General features: G+C 34.5%; 1 protein-coding gene across 1 annotated transcript in view; it reads left to right on the forward strand.

Moving 5' to 3' along the window:
* The window catches only part of futsch (microtubule-associated protein futsch), a 311,319-nt gene that overhangs the window by 245,465 nt on the left and 40,498 nt on the right, over positions 1-25,356 (forward strand). The window contains exon 5 of the mRNA XM_085945956.1: positions 14,815-14,973. Within this exon, the coding sequence (XP_085802082.1) occupies positions 14,815-14,973 (159 nt within the window). The remainder of the gene's footprint in view (positions 1-14,814; positions 14,974-25,356) is intronic.

A 25,356-nucleotide genomic window follows, 5' to 3' on the forward strand; every position in this document is an offset into this window, starting at 1 on the left:
ATTATCAGTATTGAATGTGCGTTTTGTTTACGTGGCAATTTTTAATGCGCATTTATGATACAGGCGTAATTATTAAAAATAGCATATTCTTTAACATATTGTATTTTAGTTTATCCCATATTTCTCCATACTCTCTTTTCACGAGATTTAAACCTCATTAAAGCCTCACCCAGTAGGCAACTCGCTTCCCATTATTTTTGCGTTCCCTAAACTTAGGTCTTAAATACCTAATTAAAAATTTTCAATTCATCGACAACCCTTAAAACTAATATAAAGTTCAAGTTCATAATACTAATTGTTACTGACATTACTTATATATATATAAATATTATATAAGCTATCTCCATCATAGTGAATCATGATATAAATATTTTTTTGTAAGTATATTAAGTACCTGTTTTAAAAAAAAAAACATTTTTTTTACAGAAAATTAAATTTTTTTTTAAATTGAAATTCATTTTATTATATAGACGAAATTTTAGGACATTTGTATTAGCTATGTATAAAAATAATGATGGAGTTCAGATTGTAAGGTAGATAATAAACATTTGTTTTATAAAGTAATTTATTTCATAATTTCTCTAGCTAAATTCTACCACAGGGACTTAATTTTGTAATATATTTTAGTAGTTTGAAGTTAGTCTCGAAATTTAGCCCTGAGACATCGACAAGAATCATTGGATTCCCAGTTTCTACAATATAAAAACATTGTTTCCCTTCTCAGATGATCAAACACCATGCTGACTGCTGTTTAAATTAATGTGTGTTGTTTTGATATTTCAATTTTGGCTCCTATTAACTCATTCTGATGATGAGTTTGTGACCCAAAACAGCTGTCAACATAAAAAAAATCGGTGTGTGTACTTAATGAATGCGCGTTAGAAGTTATGTTCTTTGGCGTAACAGAACAAAAACAAAACTTGTGATAACCTAGATTCTTCGCCTACCTCTTAATTATTATCTTGTTAAATTACACACTCAAGAAAATGGACCGTTTATTGGAACGCCGTTGGTTTATTTCTATACACTTTAACTTATATTAATAAATTATATAATTATTTAACGTTGTTTTTATGTTTAAAGTTACAACTGCCACTATGACGTTTAATAGTTTGTTTACGTAAGGAATTGCAAATGGCCTACAATAATAAATTCGCTGCCTTGGCAACGGAACAATTCTAAACTTTAATATAATACTGTATAATTAATTCGCTGCCTAGGCAACGGAACAATTCTAAACTATAATATTACACTGTATAATCGTCACGATTGGAGTATCATACTGTGGCGTAATAGTAGTGCGTTCGGCTGATAACCGAACAATCGGTGGTTCGAATCCAGCCGACTGCGTTTATTTTTGTGTGAAAAAGTAAATTATGTCACACGCCAAAAATACACTCTGATCTGATTTTCCAAACGCGCCTAAAGAAGTATAACTTCAAAAAATCTTCAATTATAAAATTGACAAAAACTTTACTTCAAAACGAATAAAGTAAAAACGCCGAGATTTAAACTATAACTAAACCGAAAAAATACGTAAAAGTCACGCCAATAGGTTAGGCAATCTTTAGGGCGAAAGAAAGAAAGGTAAAATTTTGATTTTATTCACTCCGCCATACCTATTACCATTTTTTTCCGGTGATTATTGTTTTCATAATATTGGCATATTTCTTACCCTTTAAACGATGTGTAGTTTACTGCTCTAGATTAAGTAAATACAGAACACTGTTGACAATCATATACGTATGTAACACGTAAGTGTGAGGTGACCCAACTATGTGTATACACATTATGTTCTACGTCAAAAAAATGACTTAAACACCATTGTTCACCGGTGTTGTCCAATCGTAAATTGTACGCAGGTGTGCCAGGTAACTTAGCGGTAACCCTGCTTGCATTATTAATTTGTATCCCCTCACCTCCATCTATCAACAAATTCAACATACAGACGGTATTCATTATAAAGCGTATTTCGGAGAATCGTATAGAAGTGTCAGCTCGCAGGTGCGAAGTGTCTGAAACATTAAGGGTTCCTTTGACGGTTAATTTGTTATGCTTTTGAGTTGGAATACATTAAAACTTGTGTACTGAATATATTTATATTAAATGCTTACGGTATCACGAGCTTCAGTGTTGGCATATTATATCAAAATTAAATATAATTACATTAGTATTTAATTAACTTAAATAAAAGCTGGTTATGTTGGAATATGGAACTTATGTACCTACGAGTATCCATACATATATTATTATATTGTATTTCAAAAGCTTTCTGTAGAGGGCTTTGTTATATAATATAGACTATGATATTTTCCACAATTTTCCAGAAACTTTTTTTAGTTTAGTTTCGAAGTCTTCAGTATACTTTTACGTTTTACTGAACGCTTTTCTTTTGAATCGTAATTGTGATTATCTATAAAATTTGTTGAACAATACATCTTTCCCAATAAGCGATATATTCTTTCTTAATTCAACGGCTCTCGTATTCCAGTGCATAAAGCGCTGGCATTTCTTCCGGGAGCTCCGGGTTCGATTCCGGTGAGGTCACAATAGATTTTTCTCAAAACCTGGGTTTTGGGAGATTTTTTCACTTCTCTTACTAAATACCCTCTTATCATTGGGCCTCTTGGCCTGATGTAGTGCTGTAAAGAATATAATATATACATTTTTTTTATGATTACAATTGAGGTGTGTATTTTCAAAGTGAACTTATTCCACTTCAACAAATTTTTGGCAAAAGGAATAAAACGGTAATAATTGCGGTGTTGATGATACATATTATGTTTTTTTTGTATTGGAATAAGTTACTTTTGTAACTAACACCGATTTTGAAGTTGATTTTTCTGCTGGATTGAATGCTAGTAGGTTCTTTCATGCAAAAAATACTTGTTCAATAAAATTGTATCCTTATTCATAACTTAATGTAGTAATTCTCATTCAAGTAGTTGAATATATTTACTTTGAAAATACACCTCTCAATGAATACAATTACTATTAACAATGAATAGTTTGGGAGTTTATAATACTTTTAAAGTCTATAACAAATGGCATATTTTGACTGAAGTGATTTACTTATTGCGTTCATAATTTGCAATAAACATAATATATGTAAGCGGAACAGTATTTTCATATTTTAAAACTTTATTACTAATGATTCGACTATTTTTGGGGGCCGTACCATTGCACACACTCATAGTACTGATAAATCCACCCTGGTTACCAATATCCGGTGATGGCTTCCGAGAAATCTGCAATATTGATCCTTAAACGTAATATACCAAAATAGAATCAAATCTACCGAGATATGCCCAGAAGAGAAGGTCCAGGCCGCAAGACAATTTACACCATTTCAATTATGTAAAGGTCAGGATTCCCCGTCGAGAGCTGATCAAATGAGTTTTAGAGTTAACTTGCCCCACACGTTTCCTTTTTCTTATCTCTTTTACTTGTACAAAAGGTCAGACGACCTTCCCTATTGATTACGTGTGAATAATAAGACAACATCAGCTGTTTTATTCCAGTGGAAATAATTCACACCAATTACGAACTTTATCAAAGTTTTCGGTTAACAGAGATACTGTGTAATTATAAATAAGATTGTTGAAACAGGTTAAATATATATCAGTGGAGGTAATTTTGTATTCTACCTCCCACGTAACATGCGGGGCGGGGGCAGTTTTAAAAAGTTAGTAACAAAATAATTGAAACACTTTTTGGGACAAAAGAATTTTATTTTTCAGCATAGTTACCGTTAAGATCCAAAAATTTAGTTCAACGGCTTGGTTTGAATAATCGCAGGTAAGTAGATAGGGCTAATGTATTAATTAATCATCGTTGCGATCGTTCTGTTTATATGACAAGTTATCGAAAATTACTGCTTTCGGTACGCAGGCCCGGTCTGAGAGCGATTGGACCAATAATTTAGCTCAATCAGTGGGTCTATTCTATACTTATCGACCGCCTAAGTAATAAAGTGATAAATATTATCAAACTTAGGGTAGGTTTGTATCAAAATATTAGCACTATCTTGCTGCTGTTAAAATATCGCACTTATTGCAACAATAAAAACCAACTTCGTGTAATTGTTACAATAAGTGCTAATATTTTGATACAAACCTACCCTAAGTTTGATACTATTTATCACTTTAGTGTTCGATAAGTATAGAATAGACCCACAGGACTCACATTCTAAAGCAGTGATTCCCAACCTTTTTGTTTAGCGAAACCACAGATCATATTAATAAATAGAATTCCGATAGGCTATATCTCAATACAGTATATTTTGACGGAGGGTTTTGAATGTGTGAGTGTCCTATACAAATGAACAACGCATTACATATAGACGTGCAATAATGTGCCTTGCAACCTTCAATACACCAATATTAAATGAGCGTCAGTGCATAAACTGAGAGCAGTTGTCGGTATTTGACGTATGGCGTATTTTTGACACGTGTTTAAGTATCTCGTATTCTTCCACACTCGAGATCGGTTGCCTACTTCTCCACATATGTTAAGTATTTCAGTTCCCATTATTTCTCTCGGCGAAATCCTTCGTACATTTTATAGAATCTCGAGGCACCCCACCCTAAAATATACGTGTACAACAGTAAGTAGAGTAGTGACATTCTGAGACAAAATGCCGATATGCAATTCTGTAGACCAGCGATTTCCAAACTGGGGGGCGCGCCTCCCTGGGGAGGCGCGGACTGTTGCAAAGGGAGGCGCAAAAAGTTTAACAGAATAATGTAGCCACAGGTTCGCAGTTTGCAAGAATAATTCATAAATCTTGCATAAAACGGCAGGTAGTTATAAACTACATAAAAAAACAGTTCTATAAAAGTTAGGTTGTTTGCAAACCTGTATGAAGATATGGAGAGTAATTTTATTATACCTCATTTCTATACTATTGTGCATGGCCCCTACAAGAGGGGGGCAGACAGGACTCCAGCCTGGGGCTCGGCGTTGCTGATCAACCAGTTAAGTGAGATAAACACACCACAAATTCGTTCTATTAGTTAAAAAAGTCGCTGTTTCGGTTGCATATTATTAACATTTTATGATGTATGTGTCTGTGAGATACAATTTGATGTGATTGTGTGATGTGTGTGATTGATGATAATTCACATGTAGAATTTTATTTAATAATTATTTGTAGTGTATTTCCTGGCTAATAAAAATGGCTAGGTATGTGGAAACAAAAACCTTTGTTCAATTTTGGTTGAATCGAACTGAAGAATATTAATACTTTGTCAAGAAAAGCAATGCAAGTAGGTACTGCTACCGTTCGTAAATTTATAAGAAACATTTTTAAAGAATTTTTTTTTGCATTAGATGCAATGAAATCCATATATCGAGCCCGTTTACTAGAAGCATTTTGTATAAAAATGTATTTAATGAAATAAGGGGGGGGGAGGCGCCAAGATTAGATTTTTGAAAAAGGGAGGCGTAGTAACGTAAAGTTTGGAAATCACTGCTGTAGACTAAACATGCTAGCTCTTACTATGTTTCGTCTCAAAATCCACAGTGTTTTAGCGTGTGAAAAATTTGATTTGAATTGTTATTTAAAGATACTTTCAGTCCAACGCTATTGGGCAAGCCAATAAATAGTATAGCAATAACTGTGCTTGAACTTTGACAGAAACACAATGAATAGTGCATAATAGGCGGTAACGTCCATCACTGATAACTGAAATCCTCGATTTTTACTATAAAATTTAAAATACTACATTGTTTAAAAATAAGTTTTACTCATCATCATATTGGTTTCAAGTTGTAGCTTTTGCGAATAATCGCAGAGCCTCTGACACGATTTGCGGAACCCCAGTTTTGAATCACTGCTTTAAATTAACAAGTTAATAACCAATACTTACTTTCAATGGGTGAAATATCAATAATTATAAATTGGTTAAAACATCTTCAATTAATGTTTTGTAATATAAAAAGGAGAATTAACTAAACACTATTGCTATCTTAAGGCGAAGTCTTCACTGAGCCTTTTTTAAAGAGGCACCTAGCGGAAAAATACGAAGCTTGCAATTTGAGACATTTTTTTGATAATTTACAATTTCAACTGTATTAATAAATAAATATGTATCTGAAAACATTAAAAATAAAAATATTTTTTATTTTAAGTCAAAAACAAACTTACAATTTTAAAAAATGTAATAAAATGTGAATTTCTTCTATCGGACCGCACCCTATTATTATATATATTTTATGGTCATATTTATTATTAAAATTTAGTTTATTAAGTTTTCTAAACATCACCTAAGCAATTTTTGACTAATTCATAGTTTTAATATTTTTTATATCTATTTTAAAAAACATCGATTTTTATAAAAAATATAAATGTGTATAACTTGAAATCCTTTTTATTTATATCAAATCAATTATTTTTATAAATATAAATAAAATATTTATATTAATATAAATAAAAAGGATTTCAAGTTATACACATTTATATTTTTTATAAAAATCGATGTTTTTTAAAATAGATATAAAAAATATTTAAACTATGAATTTGTCAAAAATCGCTTAGGTGATGCTTAGAAAACTTAATAAACTAAATTTTAATAATAAATATGACTATAAAATACATGTAATAATAGGGTGCGGATCGATAGAACAAATTCACATTTTATTACATTTTTTACAATTTGTCATGTTATTTTATAACATAACACACTAAGTCGAGGAAGTCTTTACGAGGGCAACACTACGCAAAAGTACGACCGGATCGCGCCTGCGCACGGGATAGTTTGTACGGAGTTCGTGACACTATTTCCGGCGCTATCGGAGCTAGCGGGCTTTTTACACGAAGGCGAAGCGGGAGTCGATCTCTCAGTCTTGACCTTTCGAAGGAAGCAGACGTCTTGGCCAGTTCCGCGCCTCGGACCCTGGGCACAGGGCTTTCGATTTCCTGACGTTTTGGAGACGTGGACGATGGCCATCTGAAGGACGTCCCCCCCACGCCAGGAGATCGGAGGAACTCCACGTTCCCCACACGTTTGAAGACGCACTCCTCGATTCCGTCCTGGAAGGAATCGAGGGCAGCGAAAAGGCTGGAGAGCCTTTTGTGTAATCGGTATTTATTGTCATTTTATGTTACGGTCCACCGACCGAATTAGCTTTTGGGTTTTTGTTCTAATTTATCTAAATATTGTATCGCTTTAGGTGCTCGTGATTCACTTAAGTAATTATACATTTTTATACACTGTAGCCCGCAAGTTATCTTATTTATTAATATACAATTGTTGCAATTTCTCTACTTGCTTTTCATTTAATTTTCCTTATCACAATTGTCTCTATGCATCAACATAGAGTGGCGCTCAAACCGAGATATTTATATTTATCCCATTTATTATGCCTTTTTATTAATCTAGGAACCTACACGAATGAGTATAGTAACCGGACAGGTAACTGAGGTCTTAGAGGTAATAAGTCAAACCATCCACGACCCTGCATCCTATTTCCCCGAGTCTCATGCTTATCCCCAACATATCCCTATCCACTACCCCCATCCTACCCATACCCATATCCTACATCCCCATCCTATCCCAATCCCATCCTTCCCATCCACATGTCAAAACAATTTCCATGACATTGGCACCCAACAAGCATCGTGTTTCTTTTTGAATATTTCTTTTCCAAAACACGATGACTTACCTCTTAAAGACTCGCAGTTGTTTGTTTCGGATTATGAACTCGTTCGTTATTTTGTCCTAATATTCTAAATTTTATTTGTTCCGATTATAAAACTTTAAATTTTGCTAGTCACGATTTCATACAATAATTGTTACCGTAACGGTATTTTGTTTTCAGAGTCATTAGTTCTAATTACACCGATTTTTGCCGGCTCACTTTTAAATTTTTTGGTTTACCGTCGTGTAGTACAAGCTAGGCCGCACGGCGTGATTTTAGACGCACTTTGATAATTATTCTATTTGTTATAACTTATTAAACTTATAAATTAATTAATGACAAATTAAAACGTATTATTTGCTTAATATTTTTTCTTAAATTTTTCTGGTTCGGTGGTCGTAACTATGTGTGTTATATTTTTCATATATTTATATAGTCTTTTATTGACTTACGCGGTACTTGCAAGAGACGTCGGACTAGTCTATGCGGTATGCGCAGAATGGCGATCTAAATGATAGAGATCAATACGTCAATTTTATCATTGTCCTTGTGGAATTTATTTAATTTTGTGTTGTAAGTTACAATTATTCCTTCGCAAATTAATATTAAGAGTGTTATATATGGTTTACACCTAATTTTGAAATACAATTTGCACATTTATCATCAATACATACTTCTTCTATAATTTATGTGATACCCACATTATTGGTATGGAAATGTCAATATTTGGGCATCGGAATTTGTGTTAACCATTGATTGTTTCAGCAAAAAGTTTGTTTAATGTTTAGTATGGTGCTATAAGTGATTTAATAAAGTTTCAAAGGAGAAGGAAGGATGTCAGATTTGGACGAGATCGACATGGAACATTTATATACCTACTGGATGACAAGAATTATTAACCTCAAATTTGACAGAACCATTGGATTGAAACATACTATGTGGATGTAACACCAAATCAATTGGACAGCTGGATGAACCTTATTATGGAATAGAGTTTACAAAAGGTCCTTTCGTTCCATTTCTATATTGTGAATAATTAATAATTTCTATATCTCGAATAAAATCATTATCGGGTTATTCCACTATTTTAGTCGGCAGTCGCGCTGTCATCGATTATCAGTGATTTATTTCCATTCTTGTTAAATTTTGACACTAAATTATTCTGAATTCATTTCTTCTTAATTATTAACTTTCTATTCATTTTATTTTGCTATTACAATCAATTATTTGCGACGGTAGAATATATTTATTTCGGATAATATGTTTTTACATTGTTTTTCTTACTAGTTTGACAGTTCGATATTAGTTTTTTCAAATCTGTTCTTTTTATAATGTAGACAATTGAAATTATTCATTTCGCGTTCATTATTGATAAAATTGAAATAATCTTTCGTTCATTGAAATAGATTTAGTCATTTTTAATTCCTATTCAATATTCATATTTCAAATTGATTTCTGTTTACGTTAAAACGTCAAGCGCGCTTACATTTGCGGTCGATAGATGCCACCTTCATAGAATTTATTTGAAACATTTAATTTCAAGATTCTGTTCTTTCGTAAGAATGATTATTTATTATACATAAATAATTATTTTTACAGGTGAATATTTTTAATAAAATTTTCCTTCTTAATTCCTATATAAAACTTCCGTCTACATATTTTTTTGAATCAATTTAATTTTTTCTCTCCTGTCACAATCCTTTCTAATTTAAAGACATATTTTTTTTAAAGCTTTTTGATTTCATTCTAGATGCTTTCACTCAACTATATGCAACTTTCCGTCCTCTCCTAATTTTTTTAAAAAAGCATATAAGCTAACATTAATTAATATTTTTAAATTCTTTTTTTCTCTTTTCAAATCCTAGCATTCAGCTATTTATTATTCATAAACATTCAATTTACTTTCACTAAAATTATTAATTACATTCTTTTTGATTTTGCAATTTTTTTTATATAAATAAATAATTATTATTTAAAACTTCTTTATATGCATTTAGAGTACATTTTAATTTTGAATATTCTCTTTCATTGAGATTTAAAAATTTTCTTTGAGTATTAAAATATTTTTCTTTCAAATACAATCTTGAATTGGATATTTAATTACATTTCCATTTGAAATAACTAAATTATTTTTTCTTTCAATTTAACCTGAATTTAATAATTGATTGATTTTTTTTGCTTGTTTAGCATGCTTATTTTACTGGGCAATATTTTACAATGCTGATATTTAATTTATTATCAACTATGTTTGAAACCTTTAGGAGTTATCAAACCTTCATTCATTATGACATACACTCTGTCAAATATTTTTTCTTTTATTATTATGGAAAGGTGTGTTTCCGTGCTAGTCACACTCAACAAATTATTTTGAATTTTGTCAGGGCCGCATTTTAATAATGCCTATTTATTAATATTCAATTTTTTTGTGAAGGAATTTTTTACTGTTTTGTCTTTTGTCTATTACACACCTCAGATATTTATAAATTATAATTATTATTTTTGCTCTTTTACAAGCTTCTTTTTTGGATTGATTTTCTTTTTATCGAATTAATTATCGCAAATTTTATATATATATTATGTCATTGAGTAATATTTTCTATTATAAAATTCTATATTTCTTTATTTCAATTTCTTTGTGAATTTTTACTCACCTATGGTAAACTATTTCAGTTACTGACTTCTTTCCTGCACATGGCAATACACCCTTGTTCCGGTGAACGTCCATCGCAAAGGTGGTGGTTGCAGACCTTTCGGGAAGGAGGCCTACTCAATTCATACCACACATTCAGCATCTGGACCTACTTTTGGTAAACAAGCATAGTTCTAAAAACCACCATAGTGCCAGGATGAGAGTTATGGTGTTCCCGGAAGACGCAACCGCTGTCTTGGCGTTTGGAAGGGCCTGTCAGTTTAGCTACCTAGTGATAAAACACCTATATTTAAAATTACCTACAATTGTCTAATTAAGTACATCGCGCTGGGGATCATGTGATCTTTATTTATACCAGTTGCCTTTGTACTTGATTTTGCGTGACGGTTTTGTTTGCTATTTTTATTATATATTTTTTTTTATTGATTGTAGTGATTGGTTATACTTGTTCTGTCAATGTATCTTTGTCGGTACAGGCTGCGGGGAGATTTTATTATTATTTGTTGGCTGCTAGCTCCTTGGAAGTCGTGGGAACTGAAGGTGTCTCACTACTGTCCGGTGTGTTTTAGTGATCCGGGGTGCTGAAGATGTTCCTCGGACGCGTCTGATTTTTTTTCTCTAGCAGTCAACCCTCTTGGTATTTGGGTTGAACTATCGGTACTGAAGGCGGTTCCGGTAGTCCCCTCTCTTTTTGGCGTTGGAATCTGCCGCTGATTGTGTGGATTCCACCGCACTCTGATGTTTATGGTGATGGTGAGTTGGCAGGCGTGATGCGAATAATAGAAGCGATCGTCTGTCAACACTGATGATGTTGTGCAGCGGCCTGGACTGTATGAAGGAAATCAACCTACTTATCGAAATTCCTTGAGGGAAGAAAGTGGACGTTATTATACGATCTCTTTAGCCTTTCATTTTTTTTATTTTTGTGCAGCTCCAACTTGAATGTCGGACCAGTTGCGAACCATGTTGTTCTTTTAATTACATTTAGCTTCCGATGTGATCATGGGTTCCTTGCCGTTGTTTGCTTTCGCGCGGCGTTCTTTTAGCTTCATGTTTTCTTATGCATCCGGGCCACGCCTCTTTTGGGTTTCCGCCTTGGGCTCTCTCGTCCTTGGGTTGGAGACACCGAGAACCAAGGGAGATTGGGCATCGGATGAGGGGTCTCTTGCTTTGCGAGGTTGAGTTGATCTCGGGGTCCGCGGTGTGGTAATTTTATCTAGTATTAAGTTTGGCCAGTTTAGTTCTAGCGTAGTCTTGAAGTAAGAATCGCGTATCCAGGGCTGGACGAATACCTCGCAACGCAATCGTAGATCTTAAATTAGTATACTAAAGTCATCGATTAATTTTAACTTTACATTTTGTACTAGGAATTCTTTTCTAGCTTAGTTTCCTCCTTGTTCGCGTTATTTTATTTGTGGGAGCGCTGCTTGGGATCCGGATCATGGCTTGGAATACCATCACACGTCATTTGTTTCCTACAGGCTTAACAGAGAATTCACATCACAGCTGTTGGTTGTTAGCCACACTGTTATTTTTATTCAGATTAGACATCTGAAAGTAGTATATTTTAGTAATGTTCTTTTTAAATATTCGGACGGTGCTTGACGCACAGTATTTATTACTTTTCGACAGATACGCCCTCACGCAAAAGCAAACTGGCACTCATTGTTTATTAATTATTATGTTATTTGTTCGAACCAAGTTGGTGAATTTATTGTATTTATTATTTTGTATTATGTATACTTGCCAAAAACCACGGCATATACGATTGAGAATTTATATTTTTTGCTTTGTGCACTTTATAACTTTTGCCAACTATTAAAGGTTCATCTTTTTTTCAATAACTTAATATTATTCGAAATCAATCTATTAAATCATTCATTGATCTAATATTATTTTCAACTTAATTACTCAATGCTTATATTATTACTCAAATTATAGAAGCAATTTTAATTTCTTGAATATAATTCTATTAATTACTTTATTATATTATACTATCTCTGCAATTTTATCAATTAATGAATTGAATTAAATTTCTTGAACTAAAATATTAATTCCTTTATATACAATATATTTTTATTATACCATTTCATATATTATTATTATCTGAGGTGCATTTATGTAAATTTTTTGGCTATTATTTCCATTTTTTTATACTGATATCAAATCTTTTCAAACTAATAATTATTATACAACTCTTCCTATCTTTTTGGAAGCCTTATCTAAATCAATTCTTATATATTCTAAATATTGCAGTTTTACACTGCTGGGTTGAATCCTCACTATTTGTTATGAGGTGAATTATCTGTGATAAATTATAATATTTTATATATTTCTATATACACGAGCTTAGGTGTTTTTATATTTATTAGATCTTTTTCAAAATTTATAAATTATTGGTGGACCGGTTAGGTAGGGTAAATCTACGTGACCTCTCCCAGCTCTTCACTCTTCAGCAAATAATCTTCTTCGTTTTTTTTGGATTCTTCATAAGCCTCTCCCTCTGTCACCAAATAACAGAGTGGAAACTTCATCTATATGTCTCCTTCGCTTCGCCTGTAGCCGCGCTATCTCTAAGCATGCCGTCCATGATGCCCAACCCCTGGGAGGATTGATGCTATCAGAAGACCCCCCCGAGAAGTTGACAGTCGAAGTCCTCGCTATGGCTTGTCCTTCTCTTACCGAGGTTGGAGGTAATGTCATGTTATTTTATAACATAACACACTAAGTCGAGGAAGTCTTTACGAGGGCAACACTACGCAAAAGTACGACCGGATCGCGCCTGCGCACGGGATAGTTTGTACGGAGTTCGTGACACTATTTCCGGCGCTATCGGAGCTAGCGGGCTTTTTACACGAAGGCGAAGCGGGAGTCGATCTCTCAGTCTTGACCTTTCGAAGGAAGCAGACGTCTTGGCCAGTTCCGCGCCTCGGACCCTGGGCACAGGGCTTTCGATTTCCTGACGTTTTGGAGACGTGGACGATGGCCATCTGAAGGACGTCCCCCCCACGCCAGGAGATCGGAGGAACTCCACGTTCCCCACACGTTTGAAGACGCACTCCTCGATTCCGTCCTGGAAGGAATCGAGGGCAGCGAAAAGGCTGGAGAGCCTTTTGTGTAATCGGTATTTATTGTCATTTTATGTTACGGTCCACCGACCGAATTAGCTTTTGGGTTTTTGTTCTAATTTATCTAAATATTGTATCGCTTTAGGTGCTCGTGATTCACTTAAGTAATTATACATTTTTATACACTGTAGCCCGCAAGTTATCTTATTTATTAATATACAATTGTTGCAATTTCTCTACTTGCTTTTCATTTAATTTTCCTTATCACAATTGTCTCTATGCATCAACATAGAGTGGCGCTCAAACCGAGATATTTATATTTATCCCATTTATTATGCCTTTTTATTAATCTAGGAACCTACACGAATGAGTATAGTAACCGGACAGGTAACTGAGGTCTTAGAGGTAATAAGTCAAACCATCCACGACCCTGCATCCTATTTCCCCGAGTCTCATGCTTATCCCCAACATATCCCTATCCACTACCCCCATCCTACCCATACCCATATCCTACATCCCCATCCTATCCCAATCCCATCCTTCCCATCCACATGTCAAAACAATTTCCATGACAAATTGTAAGTTTGTCTTTGACTTAAAATAAAAAATATTTTTATTTTTAATGTTTTCAGATACATATTTATTCATTAATACAGTTGAAATTGTAAATTATCAAAAAAATGTCTCAAATTGCAAACTTCGTATTTTTCCGCTAGGTGCCTCTTTAAAAAGGGCTCAGTGAAGACTTCGCCTTAATAATGAATATATAGAAAATAAATTGTAATGTGTTTTATTCTACGTCTATCAATAACGATAGGTTATTTAATTTTTTTCTGTCTTAAGCGGTGCCCACATTGGCAACAAGTCGCTGACAACCTCATTAAATTTCGATTAAAATAATTTATGGTCATAATAATTATCGTGAAATTTAATGAGGTCGCCAGCAACTTGTTGCCAATGCGGACACAGCATTAGACAGTCTCATAAATTATATTGTAAAGGTATATAATTGTTAGCTATTACTTAGCATTGCATTTCAAAATGTGATCGCCAAAAGAGTACACATGGACTTACACAAGTTAACGATCATAACTTTCAAAAGCTTTCGTCCCCGATATGGTAATTTTTTTTAAATTTATATCGTAAGTAGTATATTACATTATATTATGAAAGTGGATATATATTTGCCAGCTATACTTAGAATTACATTTCAAAAATGTGAACGCAAAGAGAGTACACTTCAAAGCAAGATAACGATCAAAATTTTCGTCCCAGATATGTTGTCATCCAGAACACTTTAACAATTTTCATTCGCGAACGGATTCACCTCAAAAAGAGATACCGGAACCTCTATCACTGTCCCATTCTGCGCGCCTGATATCCGGATATTTTCTTTTTACTATTATCTGTCGTCTTTTCACCCTTGTTGTATTGTGATTTCTTTCTTTGTTGCAGCTTACGTGGAACCTTATCTGGTGCCCGCTAGTATCGAACAATTGCTGGAGTCGAGCGACATCGTCGGCAATATCCGCTTCAGCCACCCGACCCTCTATGTCTTCCCGGGGGGACAGGGAGATGCAGCCCTCTTCGGAATCAACGGATTTAATATGCTCGGTGAGTTTATCTTCGCCTGATAACTTTTATTCGATTTATTTGTTTCCGTATTGGACACACCAGTGACAGGTAGGGGTAAACTGTTAAGATCCGACACTAATAGTGAACATTCAACTTTGTTAGTCACACGTATTTGTTTTTATTGAACTAAGACTACAATTTACAGATGATGATGGTTTGTTTTTAAAATGAAATTAAATCCTGCGAAAACCAAGTCATAATAAATAATAGTAAAAAAAAATCGGTGTGTGTACTTATGTACGCGCGTTAGAAGTTATACTTATTTGGCGTAACAAAACAAAAACAAAACTTGTGATAAACTAGATTCTTTGACTAGCTCTTAATTATCTTGTTAAATTACACACTCAAGAAAAAGGACCGCTTATTGGAACGCCGTTGGTTTATTTCTATACACTTTAACTTATATTACTAAAATACATAATTATTCATCGTTGTTTTTATTTTTAAAGTAACAACTGCCACTATGACGTTTAATAGTTTATTTACGTAAGGAATTGCAAATGGCCGACAATAATAAATTCGCTACCTAGGCAACGGAACAATTCTAAACTACAATATTATATTGTATAATCGTCACGATTGCAGTATCATACTGTGACGTAAAGATAGTGCGTTCGGCTGATAACCGAACAATCGGTGGTTCGAATCCAATCGAGTGCGTTTTTTTTCGTGTGAAAAAATAAATTATGTGTTACATGTCACACGCCAAAAATACACTCTAATCTGATTTCCCAAACGCGCCAAAAGAAGTATAACTTCAATATCTAAAATTATGCAATTAAATTATACATAACTTTGAATATTTTATAGATAGAATAATATTTTTTTATCTATTATAGTTAAGTTAGGCAGGGCTTCATAAATTTAAAAAAAATGAACTAACAATATGTGTAATATATGTATTCTTAAATCTAACGAAAACAAATAAATATGAATGAAAAAGTATGCACAATTTTGTCGTATCGCCCAAAATATACCAAAACTATTATGGTTTGGTTTGGGTATGATTTAATTAATTTAAAAAAAACCAACTATCTGTATAATGTTTGAGGCTTTCACGGTTTTTTTTATCGTAGTATATTCTTGGGTTTTCACCGTGTCTCCTTCTTCCTTCTTTACTCGACGTTTCGGGCTCGTTGCAGAGGCCATTATCAAGAGATATGTTTTATGATGAAATGTAGTATATGTGTGTGAATGTAAACGTTGCTCTAAGAATGTCAAAAGGAATCCGATTATCTAAGAGCAAACGTTGCTCAGAGTAATCTGTCAATCACTACGACTGGGGATACCGGCTCGAATATTAGATTTTAACAACTATCTGTAAATTGTAGCCCTAGTTCAATAAAAACAAATACGAATTACTGTCAAAGTTTAATATGCACTATTTATGTCGGATCAGTGACAGTGAACTAAATAATATGATAGAAAAGCCTAACAATTCGAACCCATTTGTAATTATAGAAAATTAAAAGTATTCCGTGTTGACAGCGCTGAATAATAATATATTGTAAATAAATAAAATGAAAAGTTTCTGATGTTATTCATTATACTTGTTTATGATATTTGATAGATTAAATTTTAAATAGAAAAAAAAAACTTTTTTTCCTGATTCAAATTTTATGCAAACTTTCACGGAAAAACCTTAAAATAGCAAACAAACCAATCCAAACGATAAAGAAAATATACATTCATTTTTATTGAACGTACTGTTTTTCAAAAACAATCTTTTACTTAAGATATTCTGTTACAATAAAATCATTGTTAACTGTATCATATTTCTATTTTATTCACAAAGTTAAAGAACATAAAAATTTACTACGCAAATACAACGAAAAATAACCTTGCTTCGACAAAATAATAGAAACATTTGTTTTTTTCTTTTGTTAATACAATGAAGGCTCTGTCCAGTCATTATGGGTCGTATTATCTGTGAGAAATAGTGAAAAAAGTTTATATTATTTTACTGAACTATCAAAAGACTTTTTCGCTTTTGATAAGCTGATTAGATGCCAGAGAGATGTAACAAAAATTATTTCCTTTTTTACGAAGCGCAGTGTCTTTCATTTGGCAACATTGTTTCACATTTCAAGTTATATTCTTACTTCTTTCACACATCTTGTTTCATCCAACCGTGCACAGTTTTCATTCCAGCTAATTTAGGCAACAAATGATTGTCTTTGTGAGGCAACCTCCTTAAGTTGCTCAATGTCCAAGACATTGGTGATCTGATACAAGCAGTGCTTAAAATGAACTGGAACGCACCGGAGCGCAGCTCTGGAATGAAAATAGTAAAAGTCAAACAAAATTACATCAAATAAAATCGATCCCAAAATATACAAAATATATCCTTAATATTTGATAACAATTGGAAGGAAAAAACAAACAAACATACCTACTATATTATTAATACTATCGACCGAAGGTCTTAATGGATTTAAGTTTTGTACTATTCTATGAGTCGTTTTTTGCGATCCGGGTTTCGCCTTTCGGCATCTTCAGGCGCTGTGTATACTCACCAAAGGCAAACACATGCTGACAATGAACACGCTTAACTCTAACTTAAGGCTTATTTACACGAGTCACTGCGGATGATCCTCCGCAGGGAATTGGATTCAGACATTCACTTTTTGTTTACACGTGTCACTGAAAGTGAAATACTCGATTCATTCCAAAATGGCGTCAAGTGAAATAACGAACACAGAAATCACAGAAACAGCAACCAAGAACCACAAAACAACGCTTTGTTTATTATCAGTATGTAGGTACCTACTATCAAATATGATGTGGACTGCAGGAACATCTATTTAACCAGTTTGTTTTCAATTATTCAAAATAACAGTTTATGTACTTATGCAAATATGACAGTACTCAGGGGCGCAGTACGCATGCGTGGAATATTCTGCAGTGATCAAAAATGATCCAAAGTAGAACAAATTCAACTTCATTCAATTTTGATTCCGAATGATCATTTTCTGTGATTCGTTGATGAATATGCGTTTACACGGGTCACTACGGATGATTTCTCCACGATGATCGTCAAAAGTGAACCGTGTAAACGGGACTTTATATAATAAATCAATACAATAAAGTAGGTAAAAACTCCATTATCTACCTATCAAGTCAAAGGTCACAATAAAAAATATAATAAACAAATTATGAATAGTTGAAATGTTGGTAAAACCCCCCCTATCTTATTATTAATAATACACTCTATAAGCATATTATAATAAATCGTCAAAACCTAAAAATAGATCATTAGTACGGGATTCATCTTGAATTCCTTAAGTACAGCTTGAGCGCAATCCTGCACCCTATGTTTCATCTGATGACAAAGGTGTGGGAAGAAGAGCGCTGCCCAAGGGACTGGGTGAACGGTGAAATCATCACACTTCTTAAAAAAGGTGACCCTCTAAGCTGCGACAATTACCGAGGCATTACGCTACTCAGTGTTCCGGGAAAGATTTTGGCAAACATCATTTTGATGAGAATAAGGGACCCAATAATGCACGTCCTCAGGAAAAACCAAGCCGGGTTTCTACCTGGTCGAGCGTGTGCAGACCAAATCCACAACCTTCGATGTCTTCTCCAGCAGAGCCATGAGTTGAACAGTCCGATGGCTTGCTGCTTTGTGGATTATGAGAAGGCTTTCGACAGTCCGCACCGCCCCTCCCTCTGGATGATACTGGGAGCATACGGGATCCCTCCCAAGATCATTGCCATAATCAAAAGCCTGCGCGAGAACAGCGAATGCTGTGTCAGAATTGGAGATACTGTCACGGAATGGTTCGGGGTCACGACCAGAGTCAGACAGGGTTGTGTCCTTGCACCGTTTCTCTTTATCATTCTCTTTGACTTTATACTACGGAAGTCAATACCACCCGACCGAGGCATACCTGTTACCCCCACGGTGAAGTTATGCGACCTGGAATACGCCGATGATGCTGTCCTATTCGACAACTCAATCGAGGGCATTCAAGAGACAATCGACAGGTTGCATAACAACTCCTCTCGCGTTGGTTTGAAAATCAACGCGAAGAAAACCAACGTCTTGTGCAATAGTACCTGTCCTGATCCAGATTTCCCTCTGATTAGCGATGGACAAAACATCGAGAGCGTCGACAGCTTCAAGTACCTGGGGGTATACATCACGGGAGATGACATTTTGCAGAAAGAGCTCGCTATCCGAATGGGAATGGCTGGAGCAACATTCAACTCGATGCGAAATGTCTGGGACTCACGATTGTACTCGGTCAAAACCAAATGCCGCCTATTCGATGCTTGCATTCTGACAGTGCTGCTTTACGGTAGCGAATCATGGCACCTTACAAAGGCTCAGGGAAACCGTATACTGAGCTTCGAAAACAGATGTTTGCGACGAATACTGGGTGTGCGGTGGTATGACTTTAGGAGCAATGAGGAGATAAGAGAACGTACCAAGCAGCCTCTCATCACGCTGAAAGTGAAGAGGCGACGTTGGACCTGGTTCGGCCACGTGCTGCGGATGCCAGAAGAGAACTTTAACCTGGCTTGCCTGTTCTTTAAGCCGACCGGATTCCGGCGTTTGTATACGGCGGAGCTACGGGATGCTGGTTTGACCTGGAACGAAGCAAGAAGACTGGCGAGCGACAGGGATTCTTGGAGGCGCCGCGTGGTGTCCATATGCTCCAGCTAAGGGGCGGATATGGGCAAAGAAGAAGAAGAATTATTTTATTCAAATTCCTATATAATACGTACTTGCACGTGTAGTTCTTCACGTATTCCATTATTTTATACTGGCATCAAGATGGCAATCGTTCATTGAGCAGTTATCCAATTGTCCAGGCGTCCAAATCGTCCGAGACCCAATTTTGCATGCTATATACCGTCACTGTTCTGGCAGAAGACACTAATTCGAAAAAATGACATATTGAGTTAGTTATACCAAAATGTTCCTTATTTCAAACTTTACCATCTGGAAACCTTCTTAATAAATAAACAGTTTTTATTTTAAAGTTTACCTTTTTACGATTACTTAATAAACTCACATGATAGACCATTTCAAACATTTTAACAACTTCAAAGTCAAATTACCCAAAACTAGTATTCTCCAGTTAGTGTGTTCTGCCAGAACAGAGAGGATAATATATAACCAGTGAAAGGTTCACCCTATCATCTGCGAAGGTCGACTAAAGTTTTTCGTGTTTTTTAAATCACTCTAGGATAATTTCCTCCGGAAACCTTGTAAAATAAAAGAGCGCAGAACGTTTTTTTCTTGGCGCCGTAATAAAACCGTAAAAATTCAAGGCCCGTGTTGTATTTTTCTTTATCGTTATCTGTAAAAAGAATTAAACTTCTAATGCGGGTCGGTATTGTGTTTTCTGTTTGCTCAAAGTAAAGAGAACGCTTTTGAGATGTGCCGCGGGGCTTCCCGGCGGTAAGAGAGAGGTCTGCATGGCCAACTTCCACTCAGTTGACAAAGTTCAATTTCATCTCAGTTTTCGCGAGGGAAAAGTTCAGCCAGTGGAACGGTTGGGAAACACGGGAAAACTTTGAATGAATAGCCCGTGTTTTCTTTTACAAAAACACGTATGACGAACGGTTAGGTACAAGCCGTTTGACACGGCGGAAAACTTTTTTTTTGGGAAATATTTTCGGGTGGAAATCTCTCGAGTGCTCGCACGATGGCAACTCTTTTTCAACAGCAACTTTTATAAATATAACACACCAAACAATACCATATAATAATTTCTAAAAATATTTATAAAGTTTCTACTCTGTAAAATATTATTATATCTATACATAATTTTGAAAACACTTCTGAGAAATTATATTACATATAACCAATAGAAAAAAATCTTTATGAAAAAAGTAAGACACCCCGCAGGAATCGAACCTGCATCTCTCGGGTATCGCGCCCACGCATATAGATCACTATGCTAAAGAAGGCATACTTAATTGCGACAAATTTTAACTAATGGCTTTTAACTAAGTTCAAGTAAGTTAGATCAAAAAATTCTTGGAGTGATCCGTGACGTCGGTTAGTAATTAAAGTAATACTACTTTGATTTACACAAAATCCGATCGCCAATAGTAGCTCAATTTGGAGAACGCTTCAGACAGTATTAAAAGTCATTAGTTAAAATTTGTCGCAATTAAGTGTGACTCCTTTAGCATGTGCGTGGGTGCGATACCCGAGAGATGCAGGTTCAATCCTGCGGGGTGTTTTACTTTTTTAATTTTTTTTTCTATTGGTTATAATATATTTTCTCAGAAGTGTTTTCAAAATTATGTATGTTCAATAATTAGAATGTTACATTCTTAAATCTTGTGAATTATTCTTTGAATAAAAAAATAGTTAATTAATATATCCATTTAAATCACCGCCAGAGGCTCGATACTAAACGACTATTGTGAAGTTTCATAGGATTATTATAAATTAACAACTCAAGTGTTGCTGTTGAGTTTTGGATGAAATTATTGGTATGTATGTACAAAAATTCACACCACTCATATGGTAGCAGAGTATTGCCATTATTATCAACCCTGCCAAACCCGGAAGTTATTACTATATATGATTCCATTTTGATTAACTTATGATGTATCCAACCGACAGGGTAAAAAACGTCCGCAAATGAATGGAAAGTTTTACATAGTATAAAAGTCATAAAATACGTAGAAAGGAGAGAACCACAGCATTCCCACGATCGTTATCCAATGAAAATCAAAGAACGATACCGAATTTTGTGTTATAAGAACTTTTCGTGATTGGTACGAGTGCATCTCCACCGAACTGTTCCGTGTGGCAGACAATAGAGTAAATATCGCCCTGATGCTGACCGGGGATGGTAAGAGAAGAAGAATCACCGTGAAATCGCCTGAAGGAAAGCAATGCGAGACGAAAATTCATCACGAAAAATCATAAAGCATCAGACGATCATAATGTGTGAGGAGGTATTCGATTCTGATTTAATAAATTAACATGAACAAAATAATAAGAAATTTTAAATATAGAACATTCACAAAATTTGAAAAGTATTTCCTGTCAGTTCAATGAATTAGTTATAGGACTTATAGGTAATACAAAATTATTTAGGTACTATATAAATCTTTCATTGTTTTTAATTTGTGTTTGAGTCAGGGTATGTACCATCAGTAGCGAAGGGTGGAGGTAGGCTGTTAAGATCCGTTATAAAAAGTGCACATTACACTTTGTTAGTCATACGTATTTGTTTTTATTGAACTAAGACTACAATTTACAGATGGTATTAGTTAGTTTTTAATTAAAACCTGCCTAAACCAAACCATAATAGTTTTGGTATATTTTGGGCGAAACGATAAAATTGAACACGCTTTTTCGTTCATTCTTATTGTTTTCGTTAGGTTAAGAATACATATTACACATATTGTTGGTTCATTTTTTTAAATTCATTAAGCCTGCCTAACCAAACAATAATAGATAAAAAATATTATTCTATCTATAAAATATCCAGAGTTATGTATGATTTAATTGCATAATTTTAGATATTTTATAGATAGACGAGTATTTTTTTACTATTATTTATTATGGCTTAGTTTTCGCATGGTTTAATTGAATTTTAAAAACTAACTAACACCATCTGTAAAATTGTAGTCTTATTTCAATGAAAATAAATACGTATAACTGAAAAAGTTTAGTGTCCACCATTTATAGCGGATCTTAACAGCCTACCTCCACCCTTCGCCACTGAGTACCTAATAGGTTGAGCAAGTGGCTGACATTCACTTCTCGTAATAACAAAATCTGTTAATACAAATTTCCACTCTGTGGAGGCCCATATGATCTTATTATGATCGGACATGGTCAAATAATAATAAATCTTTCTTTGGTGTAAGAAGAAGACGATTTTCTAGTCCTAAATACCTAAATATCTATTTTTTAAAACTGTCAATCAAAATTAAAATAGTTTAATTGTCATTATTAATTTGACTTCTGCCGCACGTGCATGCCTCACACAATTACAATTAAAACGCAATGCAACGAAAAAATATTATTTTTTAAATGGAAATCCGAAATAAACATTGCAGTCTTATCAACGGCTCTTCCTTTTTCCTGGTTTTCCGCAAAATGGCTTCCTTAAAAAACCATTAGAGACATTTAAAGGCCACGTAGTTGCTTACTTTACAAAATGTCGCTTACAAAAAAAAATGATAGCGCGACATTATGCACTCGCTTTACGTCCCTCTGGGAGGTTTATTTAGGACGCAGAGTCTTACCGAGAAGCCAGGGCGGCATATTAAGTGAATGGGTACATAGACTATACAGTATACTCTATACATATACCTCACTCTCGTTTTACTAGGGTAGACAGGGCAATCTATTCCCTGAATCATTGATTTTCCGGTTAATCAAAAATCACGTGTTGAATGTTTACAGATTGCAATCGCATTGATAGAAAATGAAGTATACGTAAGAATATAAACTTATATAATATTTTTCTGACCATGTCCGATCCTAATAAGATCATAATATATGCACCTCCACAGAGTGGAGGTTTGTATTAACAGATTTTGTTTTTACGAGAAATTGATGTCAGCCACTTGCTCAACCTATTAGGTACTCAGTGGCGAAGGGTGGAGGTAGGCTGTTAAGATCCGCTATAAATGGTGGACACTAAACTTTTTCAGTCATACGTATTTGTTTTCATTGAAATAAGACTACAATTTTACAGATGGTGTTAGTTAGTTTTTAAAATTCAATTAATCCCTGCCAAAACTAAGCCATAATAAATAATAGTAAAAAATACTCGTCTATCTATAAAATTATGCAATTAAATCATACAGGATACTTTATAGATAGAATAATATTTTTTATCTATTATTGTTTGGTTTAGGCAGGGCTTATTACTAGGGCTACTATTAGGTCCATACTCTGGCTCATACACAAATTGAAAAACAATATAATTATGTACTTGCCAGACCCAGGATTCGAGCCTGGGACCCACGACGCTATAGGCCAACGCTTAAGCCGCGCGGCTATCGTGTATCTTAAATGAAATTGTGTAAGAAAGAGCGACCCAAGGAAACCTAGGCGTATAAACGCAAAATATAAATTTGAAAAAATGTAAGTGATATAACGTAAACGTATGAGAGAGAGGTAGAGAGGGAGAAGATGTATGAGAATGTTGACAGGTGGTACTGCCACCTGGTAATAGTTATAACAACGCTCACAATCGCCGAGCGGCTTAAGCGTCAGCCTATAACGTCGTGTGTCCCAGGTTCGAATGCTGGGTCTGGCAAATACACATATTGTTTTTTAATTTATGTTTGAATCAGAGTATGGACCTAATAGGTTGAGCAAGAGGCTGACATCCATTTCTCGTAAAAACAAAAAAAAATCTTTTTATACGAACCTTCACTCAGTGGAGGCCCATATTATGATCGTGAAAAGTGAATTATTTATCATTTCTCAGTGAGTGTCATCAACACTAAAATATAATCCGAAATACCTACAAGCATGTATCTACCTTCCTGGGATTGATGCATCTGTTTGTTATCAGGATGCAGTGTGAAGCGGGCTTAGAAGTCATACAACTGTTAGCGAAGAACGGTGTTTATTCAAATAATATTACAATCGCAGCGTACAAGTTTAGACAAAAAAGTACTTACCTCAAATTTTCTTAAATTGTCATCAGGTATGAATATAAATTTAGTAGTAGGTATATCGTTGTTTCACAATAAAATATCGCATTTTTGTGATATTAAAATTTTTTGATACTTGGGTATCAATACTTTCATTCGATACGGTACCGGTACCAAGTATCCATAGTTTTTCATTCGATATGACGGCCCTAACTGTTATAGATATACCATCATAAATAATTGTCCGGTGTTCGAATTTAGAACTAAGGTCATCACAGCATAAAAAGTATTGAATGATATGCCAAATGTTACCATGTGGCGCCCTCGCTCGGCTGACAACTTATACCGGTGGATATGTAGTATTTATATTACGGCATTTGCATGGTGCTGGCACGTTGGCGGGAATCCGATGTATACAAATAATATGAACAGCAACGTTACCAAAATGTTTGAAAACTATATTTTCTAATATGTATACTTCTGAGGTGTTTCAAATTATGTATACTCTGGTTCACATATTTAGGTTCCTAGAAGAAGGTTCTCTACAACTTATTTGGTATAAACAATTTATAAAAGCTAGCTGGGACGTTACGTCATCCCTTGGGACGCACTATTTGTCGTCGGCGACTTAAAGGTAGGGCGCTTTACTCTGAAAACATACTTCGAAGAACACAGTTTTTCGTTATCTGTTAACATCCTGATCCCTGCTCATATGGGATTCAAAATACAACAAAATGTCGCCATAACTTGAGCACACAAGCATTG

Source organism: Rhyacophila brunnea, unplaced genomic scaffold, assembly GCF_057557595.1.
Source record: "Rhyacophila brunnea isolate RB1 unplaced genomic scaffold, BYU_Rbru_1.0 scaffold_19, whole genome shotgun sequence".
NCBI classification, from domain to species: domain Eukaryota; kingdom Metazoa; phylum Arthropoda; class Insecta; order Trichoptera; family Rhyacophilidae; genus Rhyacophila; species Rhyacophila brunnea.